General features: G+C 40.9%; 2 protein-coding genes across 8 annotated transcripts in view; one reads left to right on the forward strand and one right to left on the reverse strand.

The window, feature by feature from the left end:
- Window positions 1–570: 570 nt before the first annotated feature.
- On the reverse strand, window positions 571–9058 carry strap (serine/threonine kinase receptor associated protein). Its single transcript, XM_056368216.1, has 9 exons — window positions 8606–9058; window positions 6859–6994; window positions 5521–5602; window positions 4648–4720; window positions 4322–4421; window positions 4005–4142; window positions 3590–3726; window positions 2871–3020; window positions 571–1358 (listed from the first exon to the last, which is right to left on the reverse strand). The coding sequence occupies exons 1-9, from the start codon at window positions 8715–8717 to the stop codon at window positions 1162–1164; spliced, it is 1125 nt and encodes a 374-aa protein (XP_056224191.1). The 5' UTR covers window positions 8718–9058; the 3' UTR covers window positions 571–1161.
- A 1212-nt stretch (window positions 9059–10270) lies between these two features.
- Window positions 10271–12792, forward strand: part of LOC130163808 (protein bicaudal D homolog 1-like) — a 55441-nt gene continuing 52919 nt past the window's right edge. For 2 of the 7 annotated variants that reach the window (XM_056368207.1, XM_056368208.1), the window contains exon 1: window positions 10277–11321. In XM_056368207.1, the coding sequence (XP_056224182.1) occupies window positions 11088–11321 (234 nt within the window). In that variant the 5' untranslated portion in view covers window positions 10277–11087. Of the gene's footprint in view, window positions 11322–12792 lie in introns of all 7 variants that reach the window. The other 5 variants (XM_056368202.1, XM_056368203.1, XM_056368205.1 and 2 more) reach the window with 5 other exon arrangements.

Here is a 12792-nt window from a genome sequence, read left to right on the forward strand (position 1 = left end):
GGGTTAAAGACGAAGCAGGATATAGCCTACTATCCCAAGCACAAACCATCCATTGCATCATGTGTAATGACGCACCACAAGACCCCATGTGCCTGAATGGCACAGCATAGTAGAATAAAAAAAATCTCTGATGTGGTGAAGGCTGGAAAACAAATAAATATTAATCACTGACAAAACACTCAGTACTGAGTGAGTCACAGAGGAACTGGAGACACATCCCGCAGATAAAAACGGATGAAAGAGCAGAAGGAAGAATAAGAAACTGCAGCTCAACTATCTTCCTCTGTCATACCTCTGTGAAAGCCAAAGAGGAGGGAATCCCCCCAGGGGATCCGCCCCAGAGGATGCCTTTGAAATAGCTTCACACAGCCAGTGTGACGGGTGCTGTGCAGACAGAGGAATAGCACTCTGTAGTGCACAAACAGGCACTGAGTTGTGCAGAATCCAAAGTTGTAACTCTAGATTTGAAGGAGCTAGTGATGCTGATACGTGGCTTTACAGGATAAACCCACTAGCAATAGCCTTAAAGGGCGAAGCCAATAGGAAACAGGAAATAACACCACAAACAACTGTTTGCTCTTTATGCATTACTTACAAATTAAAACAGTAATGCATTTGTTTATTTCATCACTGGACACAAATGAAGACAGAACCCAAAATGGAAAAAAAAAACCAATGACATTTCTTCTCTTTCCACTTTGTCACAAAACAATATTTTCTTTTATTTGGACACAAAACTTTATACGCAACCAGAACAACAGCAGCGAATAATAAGCAAGGTTTCTGAAGAAAAGAAAGCTTCTCAACTTTTCAGCACAAACTGTGCAACTACCTCCAGTATTCTTGTAACTATGAACCGAAAACAAAAGCCTTGGTCCAGCCCATTAATTAATTACTTTAATTTCCAAACCAAGACCGATCTTAGAGTCATGTGGTTTTGGGGATTTAGTTAAAATAAGTTGAAACAGACAGAACTGGGCTTATCAGAGAGAAGGCAGGCAGCGATGAGCAAGAGACATTCACAGCTCTACTGCTTTACTCTCCAACCCATACTGTCCATTTGACTGCGTAAAATGAATATATGTGTGTTTGTGTGTGTGTGTTTTTGTGAGAGAGAGGCATGGTTGGTCTATGACAGACAGGCCAGTCATAATAACCACATCAGTTCCCGATGGATGGAGATGCTCTGGACTCTGCTCCTTGCTGGGGCCTGATAGAACACACTGGAACACCTCTCCGCTCGTCTCCTTTCCTTCTTCCACTTCTCATCCCGTTTCCAGACAGCACTGCTCTCTCCTCAGGCTTTGATCTCAGGGGTTGAGGTGTACAGCTGCTCAGAGTTCTCTGCCCCAGGTCCTCTGAGTACACCACAAGACAAGAACACAAGAATTAGAAAAAAGAAAAAAAAACATACGGATACTTGGATAAGCTACAACACACACAAAACTACTGATGTAAGAAACTAACAAAAGGTCCCTGTTACACTCCAGGGTGCATGCAGATGCATTAATGTGAACGTGGTCTCTTTTACTTTTGGACCCCACTGTGTCATGGGGACTTCCACTCAGCCTGTGAAAACTATTGTACAATGTCATCTAACCTGATGATGTCACAGTGATGTCTTCAAGGTTATCTCAGCTTGGAGTCTACACATGTCTGACAGAAATCCTTCTTTACAAACTGGTGGTGTGGAGTTTTAAAAGGTGCAGCTGTTTAACAGGCAGGGTCTCATTAAAAGCAGGTATTGAGTTGCATTATGGGAACTGTAGGATCCAAAGACATTAGAATATCTTGGCCTCTGCTACTTTGATTTGGACCATTTTTTCTAAATCCATCTCTGGTAAGTCCCTAAATGTTATGGAAGTCTATTACTAAATCTCTAGAGCAGTGGTTCCAAACTTGTGCTCCAGGGTCCACTGGTGGGCCGTGAAGGCACTGCAAGTGGGCTGACAAATAATTTGCAAAACAGTACAGTTTGGTGAAAAAAATAATTAAAATTGTTTAAAAACTCCTGTCATTGTTTTTTTTTGTGATTTTAAGGACTATCACTGTGATAATCCAATGATAGGAACTTTTATGTTGTCACTGGGCGGACCACTTTGCCACCGGAACACACTCGCTATCTCCGATTGTGCACCAAGCAATTACATCCATGGCAAAAACTGGAGAATCAAAACAGATAGCTGGTTAGCAATAGGAAAAGTTAAACGGAAACAGAGTCAAGAGACAGATGGTGAATGGATAGGTGAACTTCCCCCATCAAACAAAAAAGAAAAATTGAGTGTCCTCTGCTTTCAGTTCAGTTCAGAGTGTTGAATAGCTATCATTAAAAGAAAAAGTGCTCTGAGGCATTATTTGGCCTCCATATTGTTACAAAGTTAGATGTGGGCCGCCAGCATCTGAGATTTGTGCAAGAAGTGCAATTACATACTGAGATCCTGATTTATATTTGACTTCATGTTCCCAGAGAAGAAGAAGTCTGGGCCAATCTCCAATCACCAATCTCCATACAAGTAGGCTGTTTCTTAAGGCAATTAGGGGATCAATATTTACCTTTATTTAGACCGTTTCACACTAACTTCAGTATTTACTGTTGGTGGTTTCCATTTGGTCAAAAGACTTCCATCTGTGTTGAATGTCATAGTGCCAAGCATCTATCACTTACTCTGCATTTATCTTTAAATATTTATCTTTTCATTAAAAAAGGAAAGACGTTACAGAGAATCTTGCACCATGTAAATGTGTACTTACAGTAAATCTATACAGATTCTACTTAGATTACTGTGATACTTTACAGTATCAATATTTTCCAGCCATTTTAAAAACAGATTCTGTGACACGCAGTGAAACATAGAAATGAATGGTATTACCAGGAAGGACACACTTCCACAAGCCGTAGGTTTTCCCCACCGCCGTCTGCCACAGTCGGAGGGTGCCGTCTTCAGAGCCACTGGCATACAGCTCACCATCTGGACTGAAGCGAACACAGTGCACTGGACCAAAGTGACCCTTATAGGACTCTGCAGATGGGAGAAGCAGCAACAATATTGGAAGGGGTCATTAAAGCTCTGACTTAAAAATGTTTGTTTATTCTTTTTAATCTCTCTTAGCTACAGAGACACGAGACCATTTGTCATTTGGAAAACCTTGTTCTATGTTAAAGATCCGTCCAGGAATCAATGTTTTTTTTAGAAGGACATCTTTTCTTTAAAAATGAACAAACTACCTTGCACAATGAAAGCAAGCCGTTCATTCCTAAAGCTGGAGTCACTGATCTAGAGCAATTTGTAGTTTGCAAGTTCACCCACAGCTCCATGACAAATAGCAGCCTAATGAAGTCATAATAAAAAGAAAAAAATCCAACAAGTATGTAATTTCTGACATTTCAGGATAGGCCTCCATCAGTCCCTTTAGCCAAGCAAGCCAGCAGGCAGCCAGAACTCTTTACAAAGGCAAATCCTCTATGACAGGACGTCCTGCAGTGCTTTATAGGGGAGAAAACCTGCCTCAGCTAAACTACAGAGCTGTTGCTACTATCCAAATGACTGGAGGAAACTCTATACAACCATCAGGAACACGCTTCTCTCACCCAGCTCTTCCTTAGTGCTATAGTCAAATTTGTAGAGCTTGAAGTCTTCTCCACCGGCAACAAAGAAGTCCTTCTCTGGGTGGAGAGAGGCCGAGTTAATGGGAGCCGGAGCCTCCACAGTTTTGATCAGGTCCAGGCTTCAATATGTAAACAAATAATAACAAAATCAGATAACCAGCAAGATTAGGGAGGTCACAAAAATATCATTTGTACATTTTCTGTTGGATGACATTAGCTTTTGTTACCATGCTAATATATAAAATAAAAGATCATTCTAACGCTGCACTTAGTTTATGTTACTGTGGAGAAGCTACATGTCTCATAAAATATACATAAATCTACCCATGCAGCAAAGGTGTGGTCAGATCTTTTTGTCACATGACTATGTATATGTGTACTTAGTTGAGACATGTACCTCAGAGCATTGTAGAAAGCGATTGTCTTTCCATATGTAATCACAAGAATCTCTCCATCAGCCATGTACTCCATGCTGCTCACAGATGTGTCGAACGTCAGCATTTTCACCTCCTCCATGGAGCTCCTGTCCCAAAGCCTGGATGGACACACATGGACACACACACGGACGGACACGCTTTAACATCCAAAAGGTCTCTTATGTGTTTGCTGAAATGACTGTTGCAGCACAAAGCTGAGTTGCAGTCAGGATGATGAGTTGAAGTTTGTCACAAACAGTCACAGATGAGGTAAACCACAAGAAGTCGCTTCACTGACCGTATGGTTTTATCGTCAGCAGCAGAGAGAATCTGCTTGTCGTCATTACACCACAAAGCTTTCTTTATGGCTGAGGTGTGACCTGCGATCTCCTGTGGTGCTAAAGGACAAAGATTCAATAGTCAAGTACATAAGAGCCAGTCTTTCACATGCCACCTCATTTAAATGAGACCTGTCTCCAGCAGCGGGGAGTGCTACGCGGACTGCAACAGAATTTAAAGGAAATAATAGAAAAACCCAAAAGGGATGTTGAAAGCACCAAATACATCAATTTTGCTACATGTATCTTTAATTGAGTGAATTTCCTCTTTGACACAGTCACTTACCTGCTTCAGGGTTGCTGAGATCGTAGATGCGCAGCAGCTTATCATTTCCTCCAGTCAGCAGACAGTTGCTGTCCTGAACAAGAGAAGCAGAAGTAGATTGAGAGACAATGTTATTTTCAGAAATATATCAACTAGAATCACCTCCTCGTGGCTGCCTGCCTCCTCCACTCAGACTAGTTTCAGGTTACATCCCTGTTTATCCAGTCACATACAATATTGACCATTTGTGTGAAATTTTGTCATAATTGCTGCGTGAAGTCTTGAGTTATGGGTCACACTGACCTTGACCATTGACCTTTGACCACCAAAATCTAAATCTATCTCAGTTCATCATTGAGTCCAAGTGAATGTTTGTACCTAATTTGAAGAAATTCCCTCAAAGCATTTCTGAGATGTTGCGTTCACAAGCACAAAACTACATCTTTAATGTTCAAAATCCATGTTCCCTCATTAAGATGCAACTTAATGCAGCAAAGTCCAACTGTCTGCATATGGCCTACCTGTGCTGTAAGTATGAAGTTTATACCATCTTATCATTGAGTTTCCATGTTCACAAGAATGTGTCTACAGAGTCACAGAAGCCAGGATGATGCCATAATGTCCTACATACTGTAGGCCAAGGCTGTCACTTAAAAAAAAAATAAAGAAAAAAAAATAAAAGAAAAAAATAAAGATCAAACAAATTTGAAACAACCCGAAATAACTCAAATGCATCCCCCCTCATCATCGTTTTCTTTGTGCCGGCTACTTCTACCTAGCTCTCAATAAAGAGCTCCGACACCTTTGAACAAAAAAGGTAAAACATGGAACCTGAATCCATGTACCATGGATGTTATTACCACCATGTTATTTGAATAGTTCAACTGCACTGACCTGAGTAAAGGTGACAGTCTTCACGATGTGTTTGTGTGCCAGTGTGAGGACCTCGTCTCCACTCACTGCATCCCACACCTTTCTGAAAAGCACAGAAGTCATGTTTTAACTGACAATACTTTATGTAGCCACACTGATTTAATAACATCCATCTCTCCACAGTGTGTTGGAGACCAGGATTTTCTCAGTGATTTGAACAAGACAATTACAACAGATATGTAACAAAAGACATTATAAGAAGGTATCTATCCATCCATTGCAGAAAATACACAAAAGTGACCAACTAATACAGGAATCCAAACAATGGCAAAATCCAATGATTCACTATGATGGACTGATCTGCTTGAGCGAGTGGGGCGTGGTGCTGACGATGCACATTAAACCATGGAGATAAATATTCAATTGCAAAACATATTTTAAAAATCAGTGATGCAACTTTTGACAGAATGACAGAACTAACAACACTCTTCTTCTTTATTATTTTTCTAGTATCTATTTTCTTACTCACTGCTGCTCTCCAGCACCATGGTGAGAACAAAAAGGCTTTTTGAGCTGCTACTCACATGTGAATTGTAATGAAAGAGCATGTCCTTCATTGTGATGGTACAGCTCTTTCATGTATATAAGACTTTCGCCAGCAGTGGGATTCTATGGATTTTAAGTTATATCTGGCTGTGGCCACACAGTGTTTGTGTCCTGTTTTAAACCCAGAGAGCAAAAAACTACTTCTACTGACCTATAAAAATGTGTTTGTTTTTCCTTACTTTAAACTCTGCACCTTTTCCTGATCCTGAAGGAATGTAGACTTTTTTCCCCTATTTCCTCCTAGAGGGGCAGCATTTTAATGCTCTGAAGTTCACCTACAATGCAGGTTACCATGGCCAGTCCAGATAAACTTGAACCAGGTTTGTTATACCAGCAAACCTGAACCAAGCCCAAGGATAGCAGGTTAACCCACATGCAGGCCCCTGGAGTCAGGACAAATATACTGCCTCTTTTAATGCTCATGTTTTTATTTAACTGAACAATCATTAATTAGCAATTTGTTAACATTTACTGGACGTGTGTAATTTGCTCATGTAATCAAGGAACACGGTGTATTAAGATATCCTTACATCATCTATTTATGGAGGGTTTAGGAAATCAAATTATTGACCGAATCATGCAATAGACTGAAATTATTGTTACAGTAATAACGTAACATCTCATAACAATCTGTCTTAAGAAGCAGTCTGGGGTAAAGAGGTGCACTCAGGGTAAATAAGCTATTTTAGGCTGTTTTCAACATAGACATGTAGGCAGGAGTATGTTAGCCCATTTAGGACGGCTGCTACTCACGCCGTGAAGTCAGCGGCAGCAGTGGCTGCTTTCGTGGCGTCTGTGTTCAGAGTGGCTCCCCAGACAGCACCTTTGTGACCCAGAAACGTTCCAATCCAGTCCCCTGTGTCTCCCTGGCGCAACATGGGCTTGCCATCTGACAAAGAAAAGCAAAGAGGACACACGTGTTACATTACATTTACTCATTTAGGGACACTTTTATCCAAAGCAACTTACAAGTGAGGGACATCAGTAAGCCTCAATGCAGTAGGAGACCTTGGTGTAAGTACTACATCTATTTAATAATTGATGGAGATTGAATAAGGAAATACACCAAAAGTTCACAGTAAGAGCTAGTTAGACATGTTAAGGTGTTAGGAGAGGAAGTGCTCTCTAAAGAGATTCAGCAGCAGATTTGTTGAAGATAGAGAGGGACACTTCTGCTCTGATAGACTTTGGGCCCTGCTCAGACCTCGTATTAACATGCGTCCGTCACAAGTGGTCAGCTCTAAGTACCTCAGTTCACACCTGGCTTTAAAATGAGTCTCCACATGCGGCTCGATTGAGCACTTGCGATCGGATCGCATTTCCTCCATTTTATATGCAAATAAACAGGTATGTGTCGTTGTTTTAAGCCAATCGACAGACAGGTCCGTTACTTGTAATTGTGTGTGTGTGTGTGTGTGTGTTTGTGTGTGTGTGTGAGAGAGAGTGAGAGAGAGCGAGAAAGCTAGCGTGCAAGAGGGGCACTGAGGGGTTGAGCGAATTAATGCATTGTGCACAGGTCTTACAGTGAAATAAAGTTTTATCCATTTGAAATAGTAAAATATTTTCCATTCATTATAAAACTATGGCGGCACTAATCAGACTGTGACACAGGATGTCAGTTGAGTAGGCAGTCCTTCAATGTGGCCAGGACACATTAGTGTTCACACGTGCAGACCACCTCTGAATGTGGTCTGAGTGATCCGATCTCAAATGTGTCCTCAATGTGTGTTGGGTAAATTCACAGCTGAATTTAGAGCTGACCATTTGTGATTGAATCAGCCAGACAGATGTTAATACCAGGTCTGAACAGGGCCTTGGTAGCCTGTTCCACAATCAGGCAACCACAAAGTGACACTACCAGGAGACAGATGCAACATAGTCATAGAAGGAGAGCTGGTCATCAAACTTGACACCAGGTTTCTTGTGACCTTGAATGAGGTAAGACATGAAGAGGTGATTTTAATATTGATATCGTGATGAAGACATTGATTGGCTGGGATGACCAGGAGTTCAGTCTTAGAGAGGTTTAGTTGTAGGTGGTGTTCCTTCATCCATGAGAGAAAGAAGCCTAGATCTGCACAGAGACAGTGACGGTTTACATCTTAGGACAGTGTACCAGCAGACCGACGTAACCTGTAGATACTGCTGTCCACAGGTGTCTGTCAGACAAGCCACAGGCCGCCTCACTTAGATAACGTCTGATTTAGCATTGTAACAACAGCTTTCAGAAAGCCAGGTTTTAGGGAGAGGAAATGGGTTTAAATCACCAGTTTTAGAACCTCAGTATTGATAAAAATGGTCATAGGAAGTCTGCATTTATGGCCATTACTACAGAGACAGCAGACACATGATGGGAATTAGGTTGTTTTTTTGTTTTTTTTTTACAATACAGACAGGAATCGTCTTGGAACCACTTAGAGTGTCCAACGTTAAACGTTAAAATCCTTTCCGATATCTTGATAAACCTATTTTTTCCTTATATACTGCCCACAGGTCTCACCTTTGCAGGCGCTGATTAAGAAGTAGCCATATGGAGTGATTCCACTGAAGGCCAGGTCAACCACAGGCCGGGTGTGACCGGAGCAGGTGAGCGGAGTCTGTCTCATCGCCATGGTCTTCCAGCCGGGCCGGAGACGGTTCGCTCTGAGGGAGGAGGCGGTAGAATGCTAGCGGCTAGCTAGCTAGCAAGCTGGCTGGATAGGCTAGCAGGCTAAGAGAAAGACCAGACAACAAGCTAGCAGGTATTTTTGGTCAGTAATTTCCGTTAGCTCTGCTGAATTGGCTGTGGACGGCTGAGAAGTTATGAAATAGGGTTGAGAAACTAAATGGTGGATTTCCCTCCCAGCAAAGGAATGGCTCTCGTGCTAATAGCTACAACATTGCAACTAACTAGCAACGTGCAACGCGGCGTAATTACCGCATAGATGATATAGCCGGTGTTCCGCTGCCCACAACAAGAGTCATACTTCCGGTGTGAAATGTTTCACAATAAAGGCGTCACCTCTTCAACCTGACTGCTGATTCACTGGGGAAACAGTGTTCAATATTTGAGAAATAAATAAGACATTATAAAATAAACAATCACGTGAATAACTATGACACGATTGTAATATTATCATGAGATTGTAAAATATCTCAAGTATCATAGCGAAATGTTAATTAATTCTACTTCTTTTCATAATAAGAATTTTCTTGCATTCAATTGCATTATTTTTACTTAATCTGTTTATTGTGTGTGTAAAAATTATATAATATGCAAAATAAATTGGTTCATTTTATTATTATTTTATTACTTATTTTGCTTTTATTTTGAAGGCTTAACGATGACTCTCCTGTGCGTCATGAGGATAAATGCATTTCGAGTGTATTTCCGCCCCCTACAGGACAATAATTGCCTACTTGATACTGATAAATCATCTTTGATTTAAGATATCATAAGGAGTTTATCTTAAGATGTATTTGTCTTCTACTCCTGTATTGCAGCTGAATGATTATCTTATATATCTCACGCTTGAGATTTCCAATATTTCTCTTAAAATCTTCTATATTATATAACCTACTACGTGATAGGAGATTAAGATATCATCAAGTACAGTAAAGATTATTTCAGACTAAACACTAAACACACACATTAATCCCATTGTCCCATGACTAATATATCAATAAATGGTGTATAAATGTTTTCTTTGTCCTCTCAATTTTTTGTATTTACCTATTGCCAAAACTATAAAATTTGTAAATATAAAGAATATTTAGCCTACAGGAAAATGTGAGTATAAAGTAGTAGTACTTTTGCATTTTGCTCTATTACTCTGAGACTATTTACACTAGATAAACTGATATGAATGTGTATGAATTTGCATTTGAAGTCAGATGTGTCAACTGAGCCTATAACTTGGGATAGCTGTGATGGTCTCCAATAAAATGCATTAAACTGTTAAAATGAACTTTGTTTTGTGAGAAGGCCTACCCTATAGGTTGTAGAGTATTATACTCAAATAATGTTAGAACAATCATTCTCATTTTAATTGCGTTCAAACGTTTGAATGGTCACAAAAAATGGCTGATTTTCTGATTTGTGGAATTAGACCAACGACTTACCCTACTAGACTATATTACTGTGATACCAAAGTGACATATAGGCTACTAAAATGAATATAGCCTACATGTACTTATAGCCCCAATGCTCCAGGTCTATTAATATTTCATTATTAAGGATAAGCTAGTAGTATTGGACCACTAGCCTTGGTTATAACTTATAATCAATCATCAGACAAAAAGTATGTTTATGTAGCATATTTTGTGCCCATGTAAAATTTATTGTATCAGAACTTTCCCTATAGGTTAAATATATCACCTTCTGCTCAGATGCTTCTAAATTACAGACTATTAAAAGCCATTTCAAATCTATTATATATCAATTCAAACTCTGAAACATGTAAAATGACAGATGTTGGTGGGACCAGTAACTTTAAAAGAAAATAGTGCGTATAAGTGAGGAGAAACTTGTCTATAGCTGATCTCCAGAGGGCGCATCCAGCTCCTGATACTCTGCGTCTGATTACGCGGGGCAGAGCAGAGCTGTATTACCACTCTCTGAGGATCCAGACAGTGTGAGCCTGCAGCAGGATGACAGAGAGCGGGGAGTGTGCCTTGCTTCACGGCTGCAGGCAGAGATGGCGTCCTGATGCCGGTGAATAAGCAGAAAAACAGAGCAGAGGGAGGGGAGAAGGATGCGGGCAGCGGATGATGAGAAGCTGCATCATTCAGAGCATCACATGGCAGGAGGTTACTCTCTCTGATGACGATGACAGCGCTTTGTGGATAATTACGGATCTTTATTGTTCCTTTTTACATGAGCTTTGAAACAGCGGTGTGATTCCTCAGAGGGGCGGCGGCGGTGGGGGTTTGTTGCCTTCCTCGGTTGTTTCTCCCTCCTGCGGGGCTCTCTGCCTCAGAGGGCAGAGGGAGGGAGTGGGGCGATGGCTGCCGGTGGAGCAGGATGCGGGGACACGGTGGAGCAGTACCGGGGCGAGGTGGAGCGCCTGACCCGGGAGCTGGCGGAGGCCAACCGCGAGAAGATTCGAGCGGCGGAGTGCGGGCTGGTGGTTCTGGAGGAGAACCAGAGCCTGAAGCAGCAGTACGCCGACCTGGAGGCCGAGCAGGAGGCGCTGAGGCTGGAGCTGGAGCAGCTGCAGGAGGTGGGCTCAGCAGGGGTATGGCTCGTTACTCGAAAAAGTAAAGCATTGTTATGACTCATAAGAAGTAATAAGGCCTGATGTCGTTACTGATGGCGTGGATGAACGATTTGTTACTATATAGTCTTCTGTTACATTTGCACCACTATCACCTCACTAATAAGGGAAGATAATGTGTTTATATAGCCTACAAGTATATGGATTCATATTGTTTACCACACGGCTCTGTGCGCTGTAATTCAACCCACTGGCTACCTGTATTTAGCCTACACCTGTACAGCTAAGAACAGAGAGGCCCAGCTCATAATAGTGAGACATGTAGAGCCAGTATAGTCTATAACGTTTTAAAAGTAGAATATATGATATAATTAACTTATACTAATTCTCTGGAAGTCTATTCTCTTCAGTAAAAGTTTTATAATGCTTATCTTTATGTTTAATACTTGTTTTTGCTCTGCTGTGATGTAATTGTGTTCTTTGGTAGGCCTATTTTTTTAAAATGTTTTTTAAGTAGGGGAGACCAGGGCTGGCTGTAACATGTTTGACATTTCTGTCTGTATCTTTTGAGCCAGTACTAAAGTTTAATACAAACTATTAAATGGTATAGGTGTTATCTCTGCAACACAAACAGAGCATGTATGTGGTTAAGTCTCACACACAAGGAGTGAAATGCTACAATTCACCTCATAGTCCAAGTTAGCCGTAACACTGGGGTGAAATGTAACATCATGACATAACGATTATGACAAAAACTTGACATTGAAAACTTTTATTCAACATTTAAAGGTCTTTTTTAACATAATTGGTGTATGTGTGTGTGTGTGTGTGTGTGTGTCCGCCTATGTGTATTGTTGTTACAAGTAACCCAGACTCTTGTAGCCATGAACCAGCTTAATTTGCAGCTAACAGCTGAGAAATTGTAAGTGTTACAACTGACCCATGTTACAACCATCCCTGGTCTCCCATACATAAATACCTGGTACAAAATAGCTTATAATATTCAGGTGTCCCTTGAAAATGAGTAGGATAGGCTACTTAGATAAGAATACCATGCAGGTTATCCCACTAAGTTCAATAAGATGACAGTCATTGTAACTGATGTCATTGATTGTGCGATACCAATGAAAACATCATTCATTATCTTGGCTTCCACAACTTCCAACAACTTTGACAGGTGCCTGAAAGTTAATATCAGACACAGACCAGACTTGAAGAATTGACATATGTTAAATAAGTGGATGTTGTCCCTGCATGGTGCATATTTCGTCACATTGCACAAAGTAACTGACACACAGCAAACCTGGAGCCAGGTTGTATTTCAGCACAGAATAAAGGCTACTAGCTGGTTTTTGGGGCTGTAGGCAAAATTTAGTGGCATGTGTAGTCTGGGCATAGTACAGCCTGTAGCTCATTTTTGCCCTCAGCCTCCATTTTTGGTTCAACTAGCCACGCAGTCAACTTTTGCAACTTTCTTAATTTATTTTTCTAG

This window comes from Seriola aureovittata, chromosome 22 (assembly GCF_021018895.1).
Source record: "Seriola aureovittata isolate HTS-2021-v1 ecotype China chromosome 22, ASM2101889v1, whole genome shotgun sequence".
Lineage (NCBI taxonomy): Eukaryota > Metazoa > Chordata > Actinopteri > Carangiformes > Carangidae > Seriola > Seriola aureovittata.